The sequence below is a fragment of the Chondrus crispus genome, genomic scaffold (assembly GCF_000350225.1).
Source record: "Chondrus crispus Stackhouse genomic scaffold, scaffold_73, whole genome shotgun sequence".
NCBI lineage: Eukaryota > Rhodophyta > Florideophyceae > Gigartinales > Gigartinaceae > Chondrus > Chondrus crispus.
In genome coordinates this window covers 33,261-58,239 of record NW_005178667.1, presented here as the reverse complement: position 1 = coordinate 58,239, position 24,979 = coordinate 33,261, and the positions used below count along the sequence as shown (strand labels likewise).

Here is a 24,979-nt window from a genome sequence, read left to right as displayed (position 1 = left end):
AGAAGTATCAAGCGCCTCCGTGAAAATGTTGTGCATATCTTAGTTATATAAGTTTATACTGTGAAGTACCAAATGTTAAGCGACTTGTTACGCATCATCCTGTGGCAACTTGTAAATAGAATAAGGCCTCAGTTGTTCGTTGGATGATGCTGTACGTATACAACCCCCCGATTCGACAAAGAAGATGCTCGTAGTGCCATGGAAGATCTACAGAAAAACATGACCTGTGAAGAAGTCAGTCCGGTATCAAATTCGACAATAGAATAGAAGTTAAGGTTTTTCGAGGTTCGTCTTTTGACCTTAAATCATGAATGAGCTCCCAGGATTGGCCAACATTGAGCTCAAGGCTTACCTTGCTGGCATCAAATTCTACAGTTGCGACGCGCATGAAATACACTTCATGTGAAACACACACACATCTTTTGCCCGCTGTTGACTTTCTTACACACCGGCCCTCCATCTCGACGACCGACATTGTCCTCCCACGCATGGGAGAACAGACCAAGTCTGATGGCGCCGCTCACAGGTGCATCAATGTTGGCCGCATTTAGCTTTGCGACGGGCCCCCCTTTCCTCCGGACAAAGCCTTTGACAGGCGTTGTAAGATCACGGTGTATAATCAAATGCACTGCTGAGAAACGCGCCATTGTCGTAGGCGCTGGTGTCGCAGGTTTATCCGCAGCTCACGCGTTGGGAAAAGCTGGCGTTCCCGTCACTTTGCTTGAGGCATCTGACGCCGTTGGCGGACGTGTGCGTACAGACGTCGTCGACGGCTTTGTCCTCGACCGTGGTTTCCAGGTTTTTATCGAGGCCTACCCCGAGTGCCGTCAGCAGTAAGTAACAATGACCCAAGTTTTGTGTCGTAGAATAATACATTTTACGTTGCACACAATGCTGACTTGTGTTTGCTCCATGGTGACAATTGCGCCTCTAGGCTTCATTATGACCAGTTGAATCTCCAGCCATTTCTACCAGGGGCGACTATTCGTCTTCAAGGAGCGTTCCATACCATCTCGGATCCGTTTCGAGCTCCTTTGTTAGCTTTATCCGGCGTATTCGCGCCAGTTGGTTCGCTTGTCGACAAGCTACGTGTTGCTTTGCTCCGCACAGAACTTCTGGCCACATCTGTGTCTGATATTCTCGACCCAAACGCACCACACATATCTACTGCCGACTATTTGACCAAAAAGGGCTTTTCACAAGAGTTTGTGCAAGCCTTTTTTCGTCCATTTTATCGAGGAATCTTTCTCTTTCCACTCGCAGACCAGTCGGCTAAGATGCTCAGGTTTGTGTTCCGGATGTTCTCCGAAGCTCCAGCCTCACTCCCGGCGAGTGGAATTGGTGCAGTCGCGGAACAGATGAGAGAAACGTTACCAGACAACGTGGATATACACCTCAACACACCAGTGCTGAGCGTTGACAGCGGAAGCGTACAAACAACGAAGGAAGAACACAGCTCTCCAATTATCATTGTGGCAGTCGAGGGCCCCGCTGCTGAACGACTGCTTGGTGCTCAGATTCCGACGGCCCGCTCTGGTGGCAGTATATGCATGTACTTCAGTTCGGAAACTCCGCCGCCAATCGAGCGTCCAATCCTGGTTCTCAATGGGGACGGGGACAAAGATGGCCCGGTTAACAACATGTTTGTGCCTTCGCAAGTTGCACCAAGTTACGCACCGGCAGGCAAAACTCTTATTTCAACAACGATAGTGGAGGACAAACTCAATCGGAACGATAATGAGTTGGAAGTGGCAGTTCGCCAACAAATGAAGAAATGGTTTGGTGCGGAGGTGGACGATTGGTCGCTGCTCAAAGTTTACAGAATTGCGAATGCGTTACCCGCACAATCTCCTGATTTTTGCTTTGACCAAGATACGTCATTGGGAGGGGGCGTTTACGTCTGTGGAGATCACCGAAACTCACCGACTTTGCATGGCGCTATGCTATCGGGAAGGCTGGCCGCTGAGAAGGCGCTCAGCGATGCTCAAGTGGCAAGTGGATAGTTCACGAAAAATGATCTTAACCATAAGAAACCATTCCATGGTGCTCCCCTATGACTTTCTGTCTCGCAGTGGGATTTGTTGGGAGTACGGTGCATGGACAGAGCTTTCAAACTATCCCAGCGAAATTAATAGCGCCGGCGTTAGTCGTAAGGAGCAATCCTATCATATTGGAGGCATGTTGTTGACGTACGAGAAGTGCGCGTGTTGCCGGTGAGTTGCAGAGGAAGCGTGCACTTGAATGGAGGGCACCGGCGGTTGTGAAGTCTGCGGCCCTATACCCTGTTTTCCGTTTACACCTCGTGAAGTTTGCTAGTCTGCTACCATTGCATCGTCTGACTTGGGACATGAACAGGAGTTTTGGGATTTTCAAGTTCTGGCAGATTAACAACTTTGACCGCATTGTCGTTTCAGGTTGTCTACAGCCAGCAGGATTGTTCATACGTGGGGGCAGATACGGTTTCTTGCGAGTCTGCTGAGCAACTATCACTTTCGCTCCAGTCCCTAGACGCCGTGGTCTTGGTTGCGCTTGCAGATTTTCATCTGAAAGCGCATACAAGCTCATTGTTGTCTAATCCTGTTTTAAATTAAGCTCCTGCCTGATCTACTACGGAGGGGGTCAGACCTTGATTTGTGTGTATTTGTGTTAAATAGCGTCACCGCCTTATTGTTTCAGCTCAGAAGCGAGTGCATGTGCGATCTCAAAGCCCGTTTAAGGTTTGCGAACGAGGCTGCAATGAGTTATGACAACACGATGTGCTGCGAGCTATCTCTCATAAGACGCCTTTGACAACAACAGGATGTGCTGCGAGGACTTTGCAGATATTGTTCAAGTCCTTTGAGAACTGAGAATAATTGTTAGCTCCGTCTCCAATGATAACGCTCACAATACTGTATATTTAGCCGTTGTTCCCAAAGCTAGGGATGCGACTGATAGGACGACCATAGCTGTGAGGGTGTGCCATTCAAGAAAGGACTGTGGCTGTAGAATTGATGATTGAAAATGCTAAGATGGTGCTAGACTTGCTCTGAGTCAAAACAGTTGGCAGCCTGCATGCTGCAGAAACAGGGCTGCAACAATTGTTGGAAGATGGGGTAATGTACAACTGTATTACCGCACCTGCCGTGTTCCCGAGCTACATCATGCAGCCTGCATGACGAACGTGGGTGTGATACCGTAGTGTAATGCCTTGCACGAGGAGCACGCCACTGTACAAGTTCTGTACCGTACCAAGGGTACCGTACAGGACACGTGCGCGAAGACGGAAAAAACGTGCACAGCGATAAAACCTTAGAGCTTTAGAAAGATACTCATTATCTCCGCCCACGTGCACAGCACGTGCATAGATCTGCATTTCCCGACGGTACAGTATAAGTACAATACCGATCTGTACTGCCCTCGCACGGTGCAATTGGTGCAGGCGACTCTCTCCACCCGCATCCTCACGTCGCCGTCCGTTCTTCATTCATCCCACCATTTATCCACGGTGACCCATCCGCCATCAACACATTAAACGCCCTCGTCCGCTCCCCGCTCTCCAGTCGTCATGAAGATCAAAGCCTTCCGCCCCCTCCTCCCCTCCTCCAACGACGTCGCCGCGTCTCTGGTCTGCCCTCCCTACGACGTCGTCTCGCTCCCGGAGGCCCGCGCCATCCTGGACGCGAACCCCTCCTCCTTCATCTCCGTCGTCCGCCCGGACGCCAGTCTCCCCGACGACGCCGCCGCGGCCGAGACCTACACCGCCGCGCACGCGGCCCTCGCTTCACTCCAGCGCTCTTCCTCCCTCGTGCGCGCCTCCGAACCCCGCCTCTACGTCTATGAGCAGACGCTTCACGGCCGGTCCCAGCGAGGCCTGGTCTCGCTGGCCGCCGTTTCCGATTACGACGCTGGTGTCATCAAGCGCCATGAGCGCACGCGCGCGAAGAAGGAGGAAGACCGCACTCGTCTGACGGATCACCTGTCCGCCAACGTCGGCCCGGTCTTCCTGGCCTACCCCGACGTCGTCGACGTCGACAAGATTGTCAATCACGCCGTCATGGAGGACACGCTCTTCGACGTCCCGCCAGGCGATGACGGCGTTCTGCACAAGGTCTGGGTTTTGTCAGAGTCACACAGCCACCAGCTCGTGGATCTCTTCGCGTCTGACGTTCCCGTGTCGTACATTGCTGACGGACACCATCGAGCGGCGAGTGCAGCCCGAGTCGGTCGTGAAAGGAAGGCCAGCATTGGGGAAGCGTGGACGGGGGAGGAGGAATTTAATTGTTTTCTCACCGTCCTCTTCCCAGCCAGCCAGCTCAATATCTTAGCCTACAATCGCATCGTAAGGCCTCCGCCCACTTTTAAACCATCCGAATTCATACAACAGCTGTCGGAGATAGGCGAGTTGACAAGGATGGCAAAGTCGCCGTCAGAAGTACCGGAAAACCCTGGCTCTGTGTACGTCTTTTTGGAGGATGATTGGCACTCATTCACGTTGCCCCCGCCAAAAGAGAAGTGCGGCGTGGCGGACGCTCTCGATGCTAGCCTGCTTCAAAGAAACGTGTTGGGGCCGCTCTTGGGCATCGAAGATCCTCGAAAGAGCGACCGCATAGATTTTGTCGGTGGCATTCGAGGAGTTCCCTACTTGGAAGACAGAGTGCGAAAAGGTGATGGCACTGTAGCTTTCGCTCTGCATCCCGTCACTGTGAAACAACTCTTTCAGGTTTCAGACCATGGGGAGGTGATGCCCCCTAAGTCGACATGGTTTGAGCCCAAGCTGCGCTCCGGCTTCTTTATACACACCTTTTGAACGCGAAATATGAGCACCAATATCTGGCGCCTGCAACTCATGGCGCTCGCCCCTGCTCACGCCCAGCTTGCTTTTCGTATTTTAGCTAATGAGCAACTCTACTCACTGCAACTCACTATCCTTCTTCAAAGCTTCCATACTGAGCCGACTGTCTTGCAGCTTCACTCAAATCCAGAAGAGATAAACCCCGATAATACCCATTGGGGGACCGTTTCGCCTTTGGGAACCGGTTTCGTACAAACCTCCTTAAGCTTTCATCAGAAAGATAAGTGAGGGATCTTGCTTTTGGGTCGCCTCGCACAGCCTCCTTAATGTCAATTAAATGGCACATACCACATGCCCGTAATTTTCTTCTTGCAAAGTCGTCAAACAAGTCATATCGTCGCTGGTCTTCCTCAGAAAGCTTTTTTGGGGTGACCGAGGACCTCGCGAGTTCGTAAATTCCACCATAACTTGCTACCGATAAACCGGCAGCAATGGCCCAAACAGCACTTCCGCCATTTGCGTGGCGAAGAACTGCATCTATGCCGAAGCCTGTCGCGAGAAACGGAAGCGAATGTGTGGGAAGGACAAGGACCTCGACTGCCAATTCTGGAAGCTGAAAGGATCTTAATAACTTTGCTTGAGCGTCAAAAACCATAGACCCCCATCGTTTGCTCTGGGAAAAGCCGAGGTAGAGACCTGCCGTCCACAGCAAAGAGCCGACAAGCTCTGGGCGAAAGTCAGATGAGGCCGTTGACGAGAGGAAGACGACGTTGGGAAAGGAAAATAAATCAGGAAGTGGGAATGGAGAGGAAAGCGAGGCTGAAAAACGTGCACGACGAGCAGTGATGTGCGTTGAAGTCGGTGAACATCGTGACAAGGAAGGGTTTAGAGACTTGGAAAACGTAGGCAACTGGCCCGTTGTTGCAAACGCTGCTTGCATGGCGGCACGGGAAAGATGCGCAATCGCGAGGAAGCAAGGGTGCGGACGTGGATAGTGCTCTCTTTGCAGGGAGTACCATGGGAACGGTATTTACTTTTCTCGGATGAAGCCGTGCCGGTTTGATAAGCGAAGCGGTGAATGGGTGGCCAGAACGATGTCCGTGACTGGGCATGAGGAAAGTACTGTACGTGACTTAAGATAGCCAATGAACAAGAATAGCACAAATTAATTCGTGCGCTTCAGGGCTGAAATGGCATTAAAGATCTTTGCCAAATACGTCCAATTGAGTTGCGACAAGTGTGGAAGCGTCTCGTGTGTTAAGGATCTCTCTCTCTAGATACACGTGGAGGTGGAGATCGGAAATTTGACAGAGTCGAAAATTAATTACTTAAGTAAATTCAGGCAGCGGGGCATGTGATGTGCCAAATCGATTTCAAAAACTTTTGGCGGGAGCACAATATTAGCGGTTTAAATTTGAACGACAGTGGACGCGCAAAGCGCATAATGTGAATAGCTGGGACGCCAAGCGCTTTTTTCGAAATCGTTCAGCGTAAAGCAATTTATCCTCTTCCCATTCAGACAACCATTCTTCGAAGGCAACATGATGGTTATTCATCCCTCCGTTCCCTCAATCTCCTAGTCTCTGTCGGAAAATGCTTGCGCCATCCACTCCGCCACAATCTGAACACTCTGCAATCGCTGCTCTTCGTCCCTCTGCTTCCATATATCCACAGCTCCGTCATTCAGACGTTATCTGCAACCCATCCCCCTCCTTTCTCGCTCCTGCTCTTTCTCCATCTGTGCAGGAGCAACCACGCGTTACCTTCGCACCATCCCCCATGCACGACAGCCCCAACAGTGTTTCGCCTAGTCACAACTTGGCGCCTCACTCAGTAGCGGATTTGATGGATTCGCCCCATGCGTACGAGGAGCATTCTATGGAACGTGGGGCTCTCATGCATCCTACTCTCCTTCGCCATTCATCTTCAAGGAAAGAACACGCGCTCGCTGATGGCACCTCTTCTCTTCACCACGATTCGGCTCGTGAGAATGACCCCACCATTTCAAACGATGCAGGTTTCGCTTCATCTACCAATGGATCAGGAGTTGACAACATTCCGCCTAGCCCAAGGTTACCCCCAAAGAGTCCAGGGAAACCTAGCGCTTCTTCTTTCGCTTTATCACGAAACAGCTCAACAATTCCAAATCCCGCAACCAAAGACAAACCGAAGTCCCTACCACGACAGAAGGAGAGATCTAACGGGCCACATTGGGAAGACCTCGACCTTTTCGGTGAAGAAAGAGTCTATGTATCTGGGCCAGAGCGAGCGTCAATTGCAAGCAGATATGTACTATCGTCTCCGAGCATGCCTGAGGTCTTCCAGGCGAGAAGTGCAAAAATCACGGCTCCGATTTTTCCAAACCTCATGCGGCATCCATCAGAAGTGAATCGACGCTTTTTAGACCCGCCGGAATCTCTTGAGGTCAGCATCAACCCGTTTACCGATGGTTTAGAGGGGTGTGCTTTACCGTCACATATAGTCCCGGAAATCGTTCATGAAGTGGAATTTAGCTCACTCGTTGGTTTCGAAGAGACTATTGACATTGACCTTGGCTACAGGGTTGCGCGAGTTCCGCTTCCATATGCAATCAACATTAGGGTTGTTCAGCTCAATGGAAGTATACGCCCGGTGTCGGCAAACCTCGAGACGAATCCAGACTACCCCAATAGCACGTTGCTTTCTGTCATTTCAGGGACAGTCAACTTTGAAACCGATGGTGCAGGAGGCTACGAAGATATGATGTTGACATTTTGGGCAGCCCCTGATATATCTGACCAAGAAAGTACAGCCAGCTTAGTCCTCACTGTTATAGACGAGGAGGGAATTGCCCACGAGACAACGCTAAACCTCGGTGCAGACGGAACCGAACCGATTATCGCAGTCAAGAGGCCTAAATTTGCGTCTAAATCAAATCGACAAGACACAGACATCTCTTTTGACAACGACGAACAGACTGACGAGGAGGTTGTTACGGTGTGGAATGAGACTAAACATGATGCGCCTCTATTTATTAACGTCATAGTAACTGAATCAGGGGGGGGAGCCTTCAGCATCGCACGTGATGGGGAAGAGAGCTGCGAGTGTATTCCCACTACGATACCGGCATGTTCATCGTTTTCATTCACAGCCCAGTTCAAGCGTCCGCAGCATGAAGGCTCTAACCGTTTCTACCTAGGAACAATCCTAATCAAGCTAGGAAGAATGACCTCAAAGCATGACGAGCAGTTTAAGAGTCGTGACTACAACTTAGCGTTTGATCACGTGATTTCGCTGCGAGCTACTGCTGCCAACCCTGCATCTCTTCTCACCGGGTCAGAGACTATTTCTCAACTTAGGTCGATGGGTGCCTCTGAACTGCAGTGCTATTCAGATAGCACACGAAGGTACAGTTCATTCGGAAATGGAGGTGCTTCAGTTGGCCAGGCCTCTTACGATGTTGGTCATTTGACGGGACATTCAAGAAGTGGCGACCAAGACGATTCTACTTTGGACGATAGTCTAAATCGCAGAATGGCTTCTGTTCCATCACACGATGACTCAAATATTATGAATTTTGAGCCCCTCGACGTAGTCGTTTCTGCTTCGGGCATTGACGCTGTGACGAAGGATTTTGAATATGGTCCCTTATGTGAAGGCATTTTTAGCCTTATGGATCCAGTGGAATGGGTAGTATGCGAACCTGCGGAAGAGACTCGCCGGACGGACGTGCCCACAGAGACCACAGAGACCACACAAGAACAGCTAGTTAAGAGTGATAGGGCATCTCTGGTTCAGTCGGAACTTTCTCGCAACAGTGAAGCCCGCGATTTCAAGGGTCCCACTTCTTCTCGACAAAGCCCACATCCTGCCACGGTATCTTCAAACGCTCTCCAAGCCTCCTTTGGGAGTGGAGCTAGCCAACATCAGAACTCCATACCTGCTGGACAACGCTCAGATTCAATTCTGGAGTATTCAAATATTCGTCAAACTTCTTCTCAAAAAGAAATCAAAGGGCTCGAGGACCCTAGATCTTCTCCACAAAGCTCATGTACAAGTGCAGTGAATTCAGGACTACCAGAACCAGAACCTTCTCGTGAGAATGAAGCCAGTAGAACTCCAGCTTCCACGCCTTCTCAACACCGTTCACATGCAATCAGTACACTTGCCGCACGGAGACATTCGGAAGCTGGTCATGAAGATAGTGGCAACATATGCTCTGCTGAAAGTCATCGAAGCGAAAAGACTGTCAACAGCCATGACCACGAATCAAGAAGTCTTGTTGATCAGAAACAGAGGACGAAAAGCCAGAGTACGAGTAGTTCTGAGACAATGACCACCAAAAGTACTCCGAAGACGCCTAAGCAGTCCTCCCTTTCTCCTGACCGAAAGGAACAGTTGGTCTCCAAACAAGGGGGGATCATTTCGCGAGATGGGTACCCTTACCACGTACTTTCTGAGGCAACACCATACGGAAAAATGGTGGGCTACGAGGGTGGCACAGTTGCTAAACGAACTGCCGCCAAAACTCCTTATGGAAAGCTCGTTGGCTATGAATCCAACGATTTCGTGCAGAAAGTGGACCCTGCAATGAGAAAGCTGGAGTTTTTGGAAGGCATTAACAGTTCACGCTCTGTTGGTTTTATGGCCAAAGTTCATGACGGAGCACCGGTACCGATTACCGCACCGATGAAGTTGGAGGGATTGAAGGCCGCTCTTCGGCCTCTCACACCTGCAATGTCTGACACAAAAAAGCATGTACTTCCTTTCAAACCATCTCTACTATCAGGAGCAACGTCTGGAGCTATTGAAAGCGCGCCGATTAATTCTGAAGAAACTGCTGGCCGAACTTTAAGAAATGCTGCAATGCACGGAGATATGACAAGTGGTCTCTCTCACGAAACAGCTAGAGGAAAGCCATCCGTTGATCCTATGCCGACATTGCCCCAACTTTTGCGGAGAAGCTCTTCGGCTGCAACTTACGCAAGTGCTAAGAGTTGGTCAACAAAGCAAAACAGTTCAGCAGAGGACAAACCAAAGCTCAGGTTACCGCGAAAGATGCGCACCAAAGGAGTGATTCTCGCTCCTGATACAGAGTCAGTCGTTCTTCCCTTGTGCAGTGGATCAAAGTCAAACATGGAAGTTCATATTAAGGTTCTTGCGAAGCCGACGAGGCCAGGAAGTGCACATGTTATAGTGGAGCCGGGGCATTTGGTTCTTCAGCCGGAACAAAGGGCCGAAGTAGTCATAAAACGCAACATTGCGAAGGAAAAAAAGCTGAGTCTTTTGCTCATCTGCAAGTTACTTGGGAGACCAGAGCCTGGTTCGTCTTATGAAGTCCCTCTATTCGTGGAAAGCAATTCTAGGCGATCGTCCGCAGTCAAATTTTCGATTGACAGACCAACTCTCACATATTACAGGACAACCGAAGCTTCGTGTTCTAAGCGACTCCGAGTGTTTAACGGGACGTCTCGGGGCAGGGTTATCCAAATGTGGGTGGGATCAACTCAACTCAAGGATCATGAACATGAACCAAGCTCTGTCTTCAAATTAGTCAGTCCTTCAAATGTCTCAATCGGGGCTCAGTCTTGTGCAACTGTGGAAGTATGTTTCAAGGGACAGAATAGCGCCGCGCATCACACTGGGTACCTAAACATCAAGATGGGCAGGAAAACACAGATACTACAAATGTTTGGGTACAGTGGCAGCTCGGATATTCGCTTCGAATTTTCCACCTCGAAAGTTCTGCTAGCTCGAAACATAGGAAACCGATACGGTTTTGTCCTTGTAACCGGACCAGAGGACAGTACCGAGTATTCGAAAGCCGAAAAGGTCATACTTGGACCAGGAGCTGAATTTGAATTCAAAATGCCGTACGGAAGCGGAAGCTCAATATTTGCAGGCGATGAAATATCTAGAAGAAGATATTGCGCTGCTATGCTACTTAACCCCAGCAGCTTTGCAGACAAGGAAGGTAAGAACAAGGTGTTTTCGAGCCATTTCCCCGGTCAAGAGGAAGCTATTTCAGCAGAGGGCTTAGATTTCAGTGATGCCTCTACGACTTCACTTCATTATGCAAGTCGTATGTTCTTTATCGGATTACACCGTTTCCAACTCGACATGGATATGAACATGGTGGTCCCGGTGTCATCCTCAGATGCGAGCAACGTTCAAAACTGGGGTGCCTCGATTGACGTCGATGGATACGTACATATATACAACAACGATCCAGAGGAGCCATTGCGTTACGAAATGGAAGGGGCCGGTCCCGAGCGAGGAGAGATTCCTCCGCTTGGAGATGCAAGAAACATTCGATATCGCGAAAGAGTCGTTGTAAGGTCGAGGGGAAGAGCAGTGCAATTAGCCGCCCCTTTGCGAGTTTCGTGACCAGAGATGTGGAGCTCTGGCACATGTAAAGAGTATTCTTCAGATTTTTTGCCCACTACTTCACGTTTTTGCGAATTTCCATCCATGGGGACGAAGGGCTTGATAGAAAAATCTTTGCAGCCGTTGCGTTTATGTTCTTTCTTGTGTCAAGCACTGAACTGTTCGACAAGCATGCCACAGTCTACCCCAGTGCAGCAGTGCAGATGCCAAAGACTTTGCAAGATTTCTTTGGCGATGTATTTTTGGTTTTAAACTCAACAAAACTGTCTCCCGTTACACTACATCGGTAACTTTTAACTCCCCTTTTGTGTTTATGTGATAGAATTTGTGCTTTTGCGCATTCATCGTTTTTTGTTCTTGACGGACTGCCAGAGATTTACGCCATCCTGGGGGTGGGTTGCGGAAGAGAGTTGCAGCTCTAGATTGTCTCAGACTTAAATCAGTTGAAGCCTTTGTACTGTATGTACAGGTATGTAGAAAGGACAAACAGTCCATTTGCCTCTGAAGTCTTAGTCTTCAACGTGCATACGATATGGACAATGGAAGCTGGTACAGAACTATGTTTGCTCTCACTTGTGGTCACGTTGGAGATTCAGAACTAAAGATATTTTTGATACTTGTCGTTGAATGGTTGGATGTATATGCAAATACCCTCTGCCAATAATAGTGCGAGTTGGTGGTTGGATCCAAAGATTTCACTACCAATCGCAGTTTCATTTCTGGCCGCTGTAGCCAAGTAGTGGCCCCCTCTTTCGTCCTGGAGGCCCATCGTCAGAAAATAGTTCTTGGTTGCATGTGAGAACACAAAGTCATTTTTCTTTTTTTGTTAGCTGAGACCGCTGTCGGGTGAAACAAAGGAATCGATCAAGGACTGACGAGCTACTACCCAACCCAAAACATGGCCTTTGTCCCGACAATTGCACCTCAGCACCAACTTGCGGGCTCTAGGAGTGCTTTCATTCAACGGAATGAAGCCCATTCGGCAATTTACCAACCTCGCCGACGACGCTGCACCTTGCACAGAGCCACACAAGCATCTGCTACTGGACAAACACTGGCCGTCGCTCCCCGTGTGAAATTCCCATCGCTAAGGCCAGATTCTTTTCGTCACCCCATTGATGTTCGTGCAACACGCACCCTTAAATCGTTTATCGGGCTAGAGGGGGTGCTCCGAAGCTTGCTGCGTATGGCAGAGCAGAGTATGTTTTTTGAGAATATCGCTACAGGCATTAAGGTTTCTGAAAAGCAATACCCAAGCATCAACGCCATGTTAGAGGAGGCTTGCCAAGTGCTAGACTTACCCATACCGCAATTATATGTGCGCCAAAACCCAGTGCCGAATGCTTACACATTGGCTGTACAAGGTAACTCGCCTTTTATTGTTATCCACTCTTCACTTATCGAGTTGTTGGCTCCTGCAGAGCTCCAGGCCGTTATTGCACACGAACTTGGTCATCTCAAGAGTGAGCATGGTGTCTGGGTGACGATGGCCAACCTGCTCTTGTTAATGTCCACCTCAACATTAGGGGGAAACTTGGGTCGGGCTATGTATGAAGTTCTCAACACTCAGTTGCTTCTTTGGCAGAGGTCTGCAGAGCTCACATGCGATCGTGCCATGCTTCTAGTCATTCAAGACTCACGAGTGGCTATGTCGACCTTGATGAAATTGGCGGGCGGGACAACTCGATACTGCAATGAAATGGATGTCGACGAATACCTGTCGCAGGCCGACCAATTCGACAAGGCGTCATCAACACGATTGGGAAGGCTCATGCGTGACTCCATGACCGCCAGTTCTACCCACCCGCTCCCAATTTTGCGAGTAAGAGAGTTGAAGCGATGGTCGGAGTCCAATCATTTTCGCTCTCTCATCCGTTCCGGCAAGCCACTTGTTGTCAGTAGTGATGCGAACTTGGGAAATGAGGTGGAATAGTGGTACGCTTTGTTTATCGAACGGTTCTGTAGAATGCATGAGTAGCGCGGACGCCTGTAGTAATGTTTAGTACGGAGTAGGCAGCATGAGAATAAACCTGAAGGCTTACATTTCACAGGCTTACTTGTGTCGGGCGATGAAGAACAAGGCCATCTTTCCGGAAATCACGCCAGAGATCCGGGTGTTTTTGAAGAGGCAACCCTTGCAGTGACCCCTTCAAGATGAGCTTGGCACCAGCACGACCCCAGATGCCGTCACACGACACCAGACGAAGGGTGGACTTGACAGATGGTTAAAGGACTGTCGAGAACAGCGCAATTGAAGGAGCTCTCCACAGTCATGTGTGGTTTGAAGCTTTTGTAGTAAAATGCGTTTACTCTGATATTCACACGTGCTGCAAGCGGAAAGACACGGGAAAAATAGTCAAGGAAAAGCGTTCGCAGTGGAAATGGGCAGGTGATCCCAGGCGTACCTGTCGCATGCAACTATGTTTGGGCGATGGAGTTGAGGTATTCTTCATCGGCGGCTTGATATTCGGTCAAAAAGAGTACTCTTCCGTTCTTTTGCAAATACTTTGCGAGTTCGTTGACTTTTTCGGCTATGGTTTCCATGGTGTCTTTGGGCACATCAGTTGTGTCGAGCAAAAAGGGAAGCTTGAGGATGAGTCGGAGGAGATGTTCTGCGCCGTATACAGCGCTTGGGAGAATAGTAACATCGCTAGGTGTTCCAGTGTGGAATATGCTGTTATACTGAGGCCGTTCGAATTTGTAGAGGAGCAGTTTGGGTAGAGCGACATCGAAATAGGCTTGAAGTCCTTCGGCGACTTCTCTGGTAGCCTTGTCTGTAGATTGCCTCCTTCCGTTGATCCATTTGTGTAGAACGCCTTGGACACTGAGCTCGCGTGGGAGAGGTACGAGTTTGCGCTCCTTCGTAACAAATTCCCAATCGTCGACGAGCTGTCGCTGTAGCGGGGTTGGGATCTGAAAGAGAGCATTCGGTGGTGCTGAAGGAGGGGCGTTGACTTGTTTTGCGGGGTCTTCTTTCTCTGCATTCACAGGGTACAAGGCCTGTTGCCTCATTTTTGCACCATTTAACAATTTATGGGCAACCTTTAGATTGACGTGGTTGTGCTCGTAGACGCGTTCTGCAGTGACTTTTTCGTCCCATGACTTCCTCCACCCCTGAAAATGGACGAGATAGGCCTTGGCAGGTTGGCCCTCGTCCGCTTCGACGTCTAGAACCCTGGCCTCGTACAGAAGACTGCCATGGTAAGCGAGAACGACGTCGTCGACCACGAAGCTAAAGTTGGGCGGGATGGGACGGCAGTCGGCCTCCTCAACAGGTTGCATGGCCGGCGGGAGAAGGGGCGTGTGGCGCGGTAGTCTGGTAAGTAGTGGGCAACGTCGGAGGTGAATTTCAAGGTTCGGGATGACGGCGGGACCTGAAATAGATAGATGAGGTGTCCTTACTCGCCGCACTGCGATGGACGCTAGGAAGAAAGTAGAAGCATGGGAGGAAAGAGGGGACACAAGCAAGAACGCAGAAGCACAGGAGGAGGAGGGGACACAAGCAAAGACGTTGGGGGGTTACCATTCGCACTTCGCGCGGCATGCGTTGCCAGTCAATATCAAGAAAGCCAGCCTCTCTAACCTGAGAGTTTACAGTATGCCGTCCTCTGCTGTCGGCGTGCTCGTCAAAAGTTAATACCCCAACAGTACAGCAGTACAGTACTTTATCTCAGTGCTTGAATAAAGCATGGCGCAGCTGCAGCAACATCCAGATTTCTGTTTGCCCCATTTCAAAAACTTATTCCAATTAATTACACAAACAAACACAATTACAGAACAGAGAACCCTGATCTACTTTGATCTGATCCGAAAAAATCTGATCCGCTTTTGTGAGATGTATTCTCCTCTGTTGGTCGCCGGCCGGGTTTTCGCGGTTTCCCAGCTGCTGCATCTCGTGCGTTGATCCGTCCAACCTCCCTTCCTCCACCATTGCCCGATAGTGCTCTTTTAGTGCCACGACGAACGCGTTCGATTGAGAGCCACCTTCTGTGCGGAGACAGCATGGCCGGGGAGAAGATCGAAACTGAGGAAAAGCCGGCGGAAACCGTCGTCGCCGATACCGTCGAAGATGCCGACGCCGATGAGGACATGCCGGACCTTGCCGCAGCTCCTGAAATCGACCCCGCCTCCGTAGCGTCTGCCGCCGCGATGGCTGCTCAAGGCGAAGAAGAAGGCGAAGTCAAGCATTCGCGAGCGGAAAAGAAAAGCCGGAAAGCTCTGCAAAAGCTCGGCCTCAAGACCGTCTCCGGCGTCACCCGTGTCACGGTGAAGAAGAACAAAAACTACCTCTTCGTCATTTCGAAGCCGGAAGTGTACAAGTCCCCGCAATCAGACACCTACATAATCTTTGGAGAAGCCAAGATTGAGGATCTCTCCGCCGTCGCCCAAAACCGCGCCGCCGAGCAGTTTAAGATGCCAGACATGGGTGCCGTGGGTATGCCTGCAGGGACCGCTGATGCAGTTGTAACTGAGGAAGAGGAAGAGGATGAGGATCTTGACGAGACCGGCGTTGAAACGAAGGACATCGAGCTGGTCATGTCACAAGCAGATGTGTCCAGAGCAAAGGCTGTTCGCGCTCTGAAGAAGAGCAACCAAGATGTCGTCGATGCCATCATGGGTCTTACCATGAGCTAGTTTCATTTTTAAACATGGTTCTGATACTAAACTTGACCTGCTCCCCGACCGAAAGCCGTGTAGGCTGTGAAATTGCGAACCACGACCTACTGCAAGATCTCAGCGCGATCATGAATCGCCCGAGCCCCAGATTCTGTGACTCTGTCCCGGTTTCACATTTGGAACAATCCTAAGTATCCGCAGTAAATGAAAAATGGATTGCTTATAAAAGCTGGATGCCTTATAGTAATGTGATGCATGTATTTATAGCTATGGGACTACGTCGCCCCTTCGTTCTCTTACTCATCTGTCGAGTCAGGATATGTCTACACCTCTATCGAGCCGCCGCATTCTGCGCTCGACTTGCCCGATGTAAGGTCCAGGATCCAGTGCGACGTGGAACGGGAACGAGTAAACTACATTCTAGAGCAAAGAAATTAATTATTTCAATTTACAAAACTTTGGTCAGTTGAATGCGCTAATCTGGTAGAAATCCGAGCGGCCATTACTCTCAGGCGCGAGATTCAGAGTTTAGGCTTGCTCGCGTCGCCCACTCTTCACAAAACCCCTCTTTCTCGAAGCTGCTCACGTGCGGTCAAGGCGTGCGCCATGACATAGTCCATATCAAGAGCCGGGAGCTTGCCAAGAACCGACATGATGCGCTCGCCATCCTCACAGTCTTGCAATTCGGGCTTGATATGCTCGATATATACAAGACATACGTAGGGGTGTAAACGCAGTGCATGGTTTCGGAGGCTGGCAAAGTAGGCGTCCCAAAGACGTAGAAGTGCATTGCATATTGATAAAACATTTGCCACCTCTTTTGCTACTTCTGCACCCATGATTTGATATCAACTTCTTCAGACAAGAAGTGGTCGTAAAGATCTTGGTGGAGGGCGCAGAACATAGTCGTAAACTCTGACACGGCTTCGCTCAATCCTTCGTCGGTGAACATGTGTTGATGGTGCTGCATAAGAGCATTGAAGGCGAAATATGCCTCGGATTCAGTGGACATGAGCTCGATGAACGGTGCACAAAGATAGACCATATCCGAATGGAATTCGACATTGCCGCCCGCACTCTCCAGAAAGGTGTTTATAACCCTTGTATAGCGAGCAACAATCTCCGTGTCGACAATGCGGACTTTGGAATGTCTTCTACCTCGGACGTAAGCACCGGCACGACCGTTGCCGTTAAGCGAGGTATTAGACGGGGGTGAATTCTGAAAAGCAGGATTCTGTTCTTGGTCGGCATCATCGTCGCCATCATAACTTTCACCACTTGTAGAGCCTTGCTTTCCTGATTTCTTATCATGAGTACTAGCCGGTTGGTAAGCTGTAGCGGAGCGCTTCAGCAGAGCACGTATCCGTCTCGAGACGTCCGAATCCGCTTCCGCATCCGCGGCGAGGTTTGCGTAGCCCTTTGTGCGATTCTGCTCTGCCGCGAGTCCGTGATCGCTATCAAAGGCTGTGATACCAAGCAGCATGCGCCAGACGACGGGCCTGGCATGTGGAGGCACACCTGAGGCGGCGGCGCGGCGAAGCTTGCTCTCGTCGACAGCGGCATCGGCATCCAGCAGGACGCGGAAGAGGGCAGCTTGAGGGTCTACCGGGGCGTCGGCGAAGGAAGGGCCGGGGACGACAGACGCTGTGCGAAGCATGACAGAGCCCGCGGCGTCCTGCGACGAGCGCAAGGACGCCTCCGGAGGTGTGCGGTTTGAGAGGGAGGGGAAAATGTAGCTCGTGAAATGTGTGCTGCCAGAAACGGGGGAATGGCAGTGCCAGGCCGACTCGGGAAACCGTCGAAAAATAAGGGATGAGTGTCCCTAGTGCAAGAAGCCCCACCTGGCGGGCGGTGAGTGGTGCAATGTATGGCGAGCAAATGGGAGAGGGGCTGTTATTTTGCTGGGAGGGGCCCGAACGGTCTGGGGCTGCTGTTAAATTGAGCTGATGCCTTTTATATCCAACAAAGATGACTGCTCTTTACTGCCTTGCGCTCGTGTTACACTCTGTGTGCATGCGAAAGACGGCCACAGCGCAAGCCAAACGTTGAGATCTAGACTGTTCTTGATAAATGTAAGGCTATCATTGGCATGGCCCGATTTGAGAGGAAGAATGTATATCACTTGGTTACAACTAGAATGCTCTAAGACCTCACTCTCTGTGCACATCAGTCCTCAAACGACCATCACATCACATCTTAGCCCCCATCGGGGCAAAGGCGCAATACTAAACTGCGGTGTGGATAAATGGAACCTTTTTGAAGTACAGTACACACATGCGGTTCGAATTATCGCGAGGTTCCATATTTGGATTTTTGCAATGTTTTCTCTTCTGCAAGGCAAATGGGCTCTGAATTTCCCTCATATACATATATTTTTCGGCAAGCAACCCTTCTTTCCGAGAAAATTGAAAAATCAAGCTCTTCTCCATTAATTAATAGATTAATTATTGTTGATTGATGGAACCCTCATATTCGAGGGTTCCAAAAATCGAAATTGGAACACTCTTTATTTGCGGTTAAATGTTTGTTGCTCCGCAGTCTGGAGAACCGCTTTGGTTCCATGTGAGGCGAGGTTCCATTTGTTGAGGGTGCTTGTAACGCGGTAACCCTGTACCTCTCGACCTCTCAACACTGCGCCGGTGGGTCCCATTGCGCCATCAGCACGACCGGGCCAACAAACCACGCACACAAGCCTTGCGAAAGTGAACCATTCGCATCTGTGAGGTTGCACAAGAGTCGTCCCAAGAAAATCAAAACAAGGCCAAATCTTCGAGAGAGAGTGCTAGAGTTAGTGACAAGGTACCTTCGAAGGTAGAGGGTAGGCTACAGTACCGCGCCTACCCTCTAGAGTCCCTAACTCTAACAGAGAGCACTGCATAGGGCTGTACTGCACTACCAAAAAATCTGTCGCGATCGTACAATACCCTTAGATGAAACCCCTTACAGTCGACCCTACGCATTAGTGCCGCCCTGTGTAAGGACTAATAATACGGCACTAATTCGGAGCGGCTCTGCCGGTTTTGGCGGCACTAATTCGAGGGTGGCAATAAAGAAAGCGGCACTATTTCGCGTCCCCCCCCCCCCCCCTGTATTTGGCATGATATGTTGACGCATTAACGTACTTGCTCGCCCTTCCATTTATGCGGCCCTCGGGAGCAAAGTGTACACGTCCCATTACCTTTCGACCTTTTCGCCTGAAACGTGGAACTTTCTTCCACCATCTGCCAACCTGGCCTCATCAGCACGTTCTCTAATTGCTTGCCACGGCCTTTTTTGAACTTTCAGTGTTGCCCAACGCATGCATGCATGCATGTCAACGGATGAGCAAATCTCAAAACCCCACCGTCACAAGCAGCAGGTGTGAAAGTTTCTATCATAATGTCTGTCATATGGCGATATACCTCACCACGTGAATGGGTCACGGGGTGAGGAAAGAACTTGCCGTGTTTAGGGTTACAGTAAATTAGTATATAACGGACAATCCCATGCGACTAGCGCGTGGGTCTGCCCGGAGGCAGATTTGAACAGACGTGTCTACGCAGAATCCTTCACGAACAGCGCTCCGATTGCCCAGAGGTTCGGTTGGGTTTGAAGAGCCGGTCGTAGGTTCTTCTAGACATTAATAAACTGTTTAAACTATTTCCTTCAAACTTTTCCTGGGACAATTCCCACATTGATCAATCGCGTTTTTTCCCTTACGTTTTTTTCTCGACAATTCTATTGGCCAAGCGAAGATCCGCCACCATTTCTTTCGAGCACCGCACGTATCTCCAGACCTCCAGCGTGTGTTCCTCCCTGCTCGCGCGCCGCTCACCTCGCCGCTCGCTGGTTGCTTTTGCTGCCGCTCGCCCGCCGCTGCCTTTGTCGCCGCTCGCTCGCCAGTGCCCTCGCCGCTGCTCGCTCGTTGCTACGTTTGTCGCTGCTCGCTCGGTGCTGCCTTTGTCGCTGCTCGCTCAACGCTTCCTCACCCGCCGTTCCCGCCGTTGTCTAGCCTGCGCTGCCGTTGCGCCCCGCCGCTCCCCTGCTGACCGGGCTGCGCCGCCGCTGCACCCCCCGCCGCTGCGCCACGCCCCCCACCCCGGCTATTAGCTGGTCTACGCCGTCGCTGCCTCGTCACCACGCCGCCGCCCGCCGCTTCTCGCCGTAGCCCTGCCGCTGCGCCGCCGCCACCCGCCGCTGTCTGTCCTGCGCCGCCGCTGCGCCCCGCCGTCCACTTCTGTACGGGCTGCGCCGCCGCAGCCCCTCCGCCGCGCCGCGCCCGGCGCTCCGGCTGCTGCCTGGCCTACGCCGCCGCTACTCTCAAGCCACCGAGCCGCCGCGCACGCCTCTCGCCGCTGCCGGCCATACGCCGTTTCTGCGCCGCTATTCCGCCGCCGCCACAGCCACTCCCAACCCAATGTGCCGCTGAGCAAGGCTCTTCCTGCTGTCGGTTCTACGTCGCCGCTGCGACAAACTGTACGCCGCCACTGCGACGGCGCGCGTCTGCCGCTGCTACTCAGCGAGCCGCCGTGCCTCCGCGCACTCCTCTCGCTGCTGCCGGTCCTACGCTGCCACTTCGCCGCCCCGCACGAACAGTGCTGAGATTTGCAAGCCGCCGCCCCGTCGCACACAGCTCTCGTTGGTGCGCCGCCGCCTCGCTGCCACTCGCTCGCCGCCACCCGCCGCCGCTGCTGCTTCCCAGGTCCTGCGCCGCTGCAAACGGGTCTTGCTTGTGCCTGGCTTGCGCCTCCGTTGCGCCCCCGAGGCACGCCGCTGCTACCTCGCCGTCGTGCCGCCGCCGCTACTACCGCAGCCAACGACTGCTGTGGCCGTGCTACACACCAACCGTTGTCGTGTTGGACTACTAGGTTCCCGGCCGATTCACAGGGTTTGGGTACTGAGACTGCTACGAAAGGGACTGAAGGACTGTTGTCGAGGTTTGTGGAGGTTAGGGAATCGGTTCTGATTTAACTTTGCTCGAGAGCGGTTGACCCGGAATAAATACCCGGTGACGCGACGCTGGCAACTCGAGCTGGAAGGTGAACCTCTCCGGCAGGGAACCCCACCGGTCCTTTTTAGGGCGGATAACGGTGTCCACCCTCTGTGGTCTGGTGTTTCCGGGCGTGGCAATCCTCTGGGGTGTTGTGCACTGAGTAGGTAAAAGACAGAACTGACGAACTAACCGTCGAGCTTGCTTCTCGCAAGAGACCAGACAGCCTTAAAGCCTGTGTACTGGCTGCTGTGGAAGTCTCGTAGGAATCTGAAAGCGCCTACTCCGTGAACGCAGGAGCAGGTAGATAGCTGAAGACGTTCCCTGACCCGTACAGTCTACGGGCGCCAGAGGTCGGACCTCTTCTACCCGCTAGAGCAGCGGGCGCCGAGGGTCGGACCCTAACAAGGTCAACCGTGTTCAGCTCAAGTTACTGCCCAATCAGCTCTTGTTCGTCAAGAATACACTACCCAAATCTTCCCCAGTCGCCTCCTGCTCCCCGAGATGCCGCCTTCCCCCTCCAACGATGGAGCAGGGAGATCCGAAAGCGGCCAACCTTCAACTCCCGCTCCTGCCGAACCCCAGCATACCTTTATGAAGGGTATTTCAAGTGAGACATTGGGTGCTCTTACTAGTCCTCAGAAGGGGTTCATATCTTCAATCCGATTTCTTGAAGGGAACCCAGAACTCACAGGTCTTCAATTGAAACGGGCCATCGCCGATATGTTCCCACCCGCCTCACTTTTCCGACAGGAGATTTGCGACATCCCTGCAGTTCTAATAGAACTTCGGAACTTCCTTGATTGTCGAGGTGGAAATTTGCAACAGCACTCGTCTCACAGGGTCGTCATGACTTTGGCGCACGGCCTTTACGAAGAGGCCGAAGACACACAAGCAGCGATTGAGATCGCGCGTGAAATCGTCGCTGCTGGTCGCCGACCTCGATCAACTGCTTCACGCTCAAACAGGAGAGAAGAAACGCAGCCAGCTTCTCAGGTGACAACACCGACCTCCACAAACAACACCTCAGCAGAAAAAGTTGCACATAATGTAGCTATGAGGCTTAAGGACAGGGACAAAAAGTTTTCTGGAGACTTAGGTGACTCTTGGATGGAGTACGTCGACGACTATATGCAGCTTTGTCGTGACTACTCCCTATCCCCTTCCCAGAAACTGCAGTATCTTCATAACCTGCTACAGGGTGACGCAAAAAGATACTACCTGGATAAGGTAGATGGATATGCCACCACTTTCCAACAGGCCATTCAAATGCTAGAAAGCGAATACAACTCTGCAGTGCGACAGAGTAGGGTCAAGAACTACTTAGGCTCCCTTCGTGTAACTTCTTTTGCCTCCCAGGGTACCGAAATGTCTGATGCCCTTGCGAAAGTGTACAAATCTATCATAAAGCTTTCAAGGCAGGCCCCGAGATGTCACCAGGGGGACGCACACAAGGTGGAATTCCTGCGGAACGCTGTCGTCGGGACTCCTTGGTCAAACAAACCATTGAGTAGAGTCGCAACACACCAACTGACATTCCAGCAGCTTTATGCAGAGCTAGAAGCAGCTCTTCAGTTGCACAAAGAATCTAAGCTGGCCATGCTACGAGACCGTGCTCAACTAGGGCGAGGAACACTCCCTGAAGATGATTCTGCAAGGATCATGTACGCCGGGCAAGGCCGTTACTATCACGGTACGGCTCCTTCTCATCTCGGTAAGGCTCGGAAGTCATACAAACCATCTTCAATCCCCAGAGGGACAGAAGCAAAGCCTGCCCGGACGGGACAGTTCGACCCCCTCTCAGTTTCTGGATGCTTCAATTGTGGCGGCAACCATCTTGTAAAGGACTGTACTCTGCCGTTGAATACATCTCGAGCAGCCGCACGGAAGATGGATTACTACTCGAAGAAGGCAAACACAAAAACCATTGCGGTGCATCACGTTCTAGCAGATCTATGCCAACAACTGGACTGCACACGAACTGATGATCCTGACGAAGAAATCGAGTGTAACGACGTAAGCATATTCGAGAGTATCCTTGGACAAGAAAGCCCAGTACCGGAAGTCGAGTCCGAGGATGAGGGGACCCCCTCATACCCGGACGAACACACAACTCATGTCTACGTCACTAGAAAGACTTGCAGCATACCATCGCTGGACCTCTTCCAGGGCGTCTGCATTGATTCTGCCGCTCAGAAGTCGGTGATAGGAGCTGCACAAGCAAAAGCGTACTGCAGCTTATTCGACATCCCTTTCCAACCCTCTGACTGCAAGACAAGGAACGTGTTCAGCTTCGGGACTCATAAACATCCTGGTCTTGGGATTTTGGACATTCGAGTACCAGTCAGCCCAACCCATTTCCTCCCCCTCTCTGTGGATGTGGTTGATACCAACGTACCATTCCTTCTCGGCCTCGATTACATGGAACGGTATAGAATGGTAATTGACACAGATAAGTGTGTTCTCTCATCAAGACTCCAGGGGTGGACTGTCCCACTAAAGAAGAAACTGGGGCACCTGTACTACGAGTGGGGTCCACAAATTCTCTTTACCGAAACCGAATTGATGAAAGTACACAAGCACTTTCACCACCCAGATTCTGAAAGGCTCTACGCTGTCATGAAAAGGTCGGACCCCGGGAAAACCTCCCCTCAGGTTCTGAACGACCTGAAGCGCATCACTGCAGCGTGTGACCTTTGTCAAAGACTGTCACATGCCCCACATCGATTCCGGGTCGCACTCCCAGACGGAGAAGTGGTTTTCAATAAGACCGTATGCCTGGACCTCATGTACCTCGACAATGCCGCAGTCCTGCACGTGGTAGACAAAGACACAAAGTTTTCTGCGGCCTCATTCCTTCCCAAGGAAACTGCTGATGACACTTGGAACACTTTCATGCGCATATGGGTCTGTATATATATTGGGTTCCCAGACATAATGGCAACCGATCAGGGACCCCAATTTACGTCAAATAGATGGCTCAACCTAGTCAATCTAGCCGGGATCACACACCACCCTTCCGGTGTACAGAGCCACAACGCATTGGGCGTTGGTGAGCGGTATCACTCCTTTTTGAGAGGTATCTACCGCAAGACACGGCAGCAATTCCCGCAACTCGAGAATGACCACATTCTTGCACTCTCCGTCAAGGCCATGAACGATACAGCTGGGTATCACGGCCTGGTCCCCACTCTCCTCGTTTTCGGGGCCATGCCGCGGATTCCAGTGACCCCTACCGACCTTCCGGCTCAGGTGGATCGAATGAAGGCTATGGCATTGGCTAGGAAAGAAATGACCAAAGTCATCGCAAAAGAAAGAGTCACCAGGGCTTTGCGCATGAATGTCCCGGCTGCTGCACTTACGGATATACCAATCGGCTCCCGCGTCCTGGTGTTCAGGGAGAAGCCTGAGAACAAGTGGGTTGGTCCGTACACGGTCGTGGAGGTAAAGGATAAGAGTGTTTTTATTGATCTGAACGGAACTAACAAGCAAGTGTCTATCGACAAAGTGAAAGTGTACAACACTCCCGCATCCTTCGTACCCATTCTATCCACTCGTGAACCAAAGAATGAAGCTGTGCCGGGGCCCACAGAGTTGCACATGGAACCTACAACAGTACCTCAAGGCGACGTGCTGAACGATTTAGAATCAATACTGAGCAGAATCCGTGCGAACCCTGGAACTCCTTCATGGAAACCGGGACCTTTGAGAGGTCCCTTCCCTTCTTTGGAACTCGCTGCACCGATTGACACAACAACCAACTCCCACATTCTTATGACCCAAATCATCGAACAAGGGGATGTAAGAGCAAAATCTGGTGAATTCGCCAAAGCCATGAGAACAGAAGTTCTCGGTCTTGAGAAAAGGAACACATGGAAGATTGTACCCAAGGAATTTCTTCCTTCTAACCCAAATATTTTGGGAGGACGTTTTGTGCTGGCTCTTAAGAATGCAGGCACGGATAATGAGCTTTCTAAAGCCCGTTACGTAGCACAGGATCACCGGGACAAAGACAAATCGTACATGGTCCACAACATTACGAACTTGCGACAAAGTTCGACGAGAATAATAATCTTTGTGGCGGCGATCAAAGCATTTAGCATCTTCTCACACGATATAACGCAGGCATACCTGCAAAGTGAGGAAAAACTCACCCGTAAGGTATTTCTACTCCCCAAAAGGAAGGACATGGAGCACTTTGGAATCACCGAGGAAGACATTCTAGAACTTCTCAGGCCAATCTACGGTATGAC

At 51.1% G+C, this 24,979-nt stretch overlaps 7 protein-coding genes; 4 read left to right on the top strand and 3 right to left on the bottom strand.

Moving 5' to 3' along the window:
* Positions 1-510: 510 nt before the first annotated feature.
* Positions 511-2,003, top strand: CHC_T00007422001 (hypothetical protein). The gene is made up of 2 exons (XM_005711009.1): positions 511-833; positions 935-2,003. Exons 1-2 carry the CDS (start codon positions 511-513, stop codon positions 2,001-2,003), a joined length of 1,392 nt encoding a protein of 463 aa, XP_005711066.1.
* Positions 2,004-3,547: 1,544 nt separating this feature from the next.
* On the top strand, positions 3,548-4,789 carry CHC_T00007421001 (hypothetical protein). Its single transcript, XM_005711008.1, has one exon. It carries the CDS (start codon positions 3,548-3,550, stop codon positions 4,787-4,789), a length of 1,242 nt encoding a protein of 413 aa, XP_005711065.1.
* A 37-nt stretch (positions 4,790-4,826) lies between these two features.
* CHC_T00007420001 (hypothetical protein) lies at positions 4,827-5,886 on the bottom strand. The gene is made up of 3 exons (XM_005711007.1): positions 5,843-5,886; positions 4,955-5,775; positions 4,827-4,855 (listed from the first exon to the last, which is right to left on the bottom strand). The coding sequence occupies exons 1-3, from the start codon at positions 5,884-5,886 to the stop codon at positions 4,827-4,829; spliced, it is 894 nt and encodes a 297-aa protein (XP_005711064.1).
* A 6,521-nt stretch (positions 5,887-12,407) lies between these two features.
* CHC_T00007419001 (hypothetical protein) lies at positions 12,408-13,188 on the top strand. XM_005711006.1 is given in 2 exon segments: positions 12,408-13,073; positions 13,074-13,188. The coding sequence occupies 1 exon segment, from the start codon at positions 12,408-12,410 to the stop codon at positions 13,071-13,073; it is 666 nt and encodes a 221-aa protein (XP_005711063.1). The 3' UTR covers positions 13,074-13,188.
* Positions 13,189-13,193: 5 nt separating this feature from the next.
* Positions 13,194-14,830, bottom strand: CHC_T00007418001 (hypothetical protein). The gene is made up of 4 exons (XM_005711005.1): positions 14,800-14,830; positions 13,601-14,562; positions 13,334-13,558; positions 13,194-13,226 (listed from the first exon to the last, which is right to left on the bottom strand). The coding sequence occupies exons 1-4, from the start codon at positions 14,828-14,830 to the stop codon at positions 13,194-13,196; spliced, it is 1,251 nt and encodes a 416-aa protein (XP_005711062.1).
* Positions 14,831-15,142: 312 nt separating this feature from the next.
* On the top strand, positions 15,143-15,999 carry CHC_T00007417001 (hypothetical protein). XM_005711004.1 is given in 2 exon segments: positions 15,143-15,775; positions 15,776-15,999. The coding sequence occupies 1 exon segment, from the start codon at positions 15,143-15,145 to the stop codon at positions 15,773-15,775; it is 633 nt and encodes a 210-aa protein (XP_005711061.1). The 3' UTR covers positions 15,776-15,999.
* CHC_T00007416001 (hypothetical protein) lies at positions 16,000-17,240 on the bottom strand. XM_005711003.1 is given in 2 exon segments: positions 16,000-16,580; positions 16,581-17,240. 1 exon segment carries the CDS (start codon positions 17,238-17,240, stop codon positions 16,581-16,583), a length of 660 nt encoding a protein of 219 aa, XP_005711060.1. The 3' UTR covers positions 16,000-16,580.
* Positions 17,241-24,979: the final 7,739 nt, after the last annotated feature.

Bases quoted from the DNA above. Each gene is read 5' to 3' on its own strand.
- CHC_T00007422001 (XM_005711009.1), top strand. From the start codon at position 511: ATGGCGCCGCTCACAGGTGCATCAATGTTGGCCGCATTTAGCTTTGCG. The intron at 834-934 runs GTAAGTAACAAT...TTGCGCCTCTAG, and splicing joins TACCCCGAGTGCCGTCAGCA to GCTTCATTATGACCAGTTGA.
- CHC_T00007421001 (XM_005711008.1), top strand. From the start codon at position 3,548: ATGAAGATCAAAGCCTTCCGCCCCCTCCTCCCCTCCTCCAACGACGTC.
- CHC_T00007420001 (XM_005711007.1), bottom strand. From the start codon at position 5,886: ATGCCCAGTCACGGACATCGTTCTGGCCACCCATTCACCGCTTC. The intron at 5,776-5,842 runs GCTTATCAAACC...CTCCCTGCAAAG, and splicing joins GGCCACCCATTCACCGCTTC to AGAGCACTATCCACGTCCGC. The intron at 4,856-4,954 runs GTGAAGCTGCAA...ACGAAAAGCAAG, and splicing joins TTTATCTCTTCTGGATTTGA to CTGGGCGTGAGCAGGGGCGA.
- CHC_T00007419001 (XM_005711006.1), top strand. From the start codon at position 12,408: ATGTTAGAGGAGGCTTGCCAAGTGCTAGACTTACCCATACCGCAATTA.
- CHC_T00007418001 (XM_005711005.1), bottom strand. From the start codon at position 14,830: ATGCTTTATTCAAGCACTGAGATAAAGTACT. The intron at 14,563-14,799 runs GTACTGCTGTAC...CTTTCTTCCTAG, and splicing joins AAGCACTGAGATAAAGTACT to CGTCCATCGCAGTGCGGCGA. The intron at 13,559-13,600 runs GCCGCCGATGAA...GCCCAAACATAG, and splicing joins TCTTTTTGACCGAATATCAA to TTGCATGCGACAGGTACGCC.
- CHC_T00007417001 (XM_005711004.1), top strand. From the start codon at position 15,143: ATGGCCGGGGAGAAGATCGAAACTGAGGAAAAGCCGGCGGAAACCGTC.
- CHC_T00007416001 (XM_005711003.1), bottom strand. From the start codon at position 17,240: ATGCTGCTTGGTATCACAGCCTTTGATAGCGATCACGGACTCGCGGCA.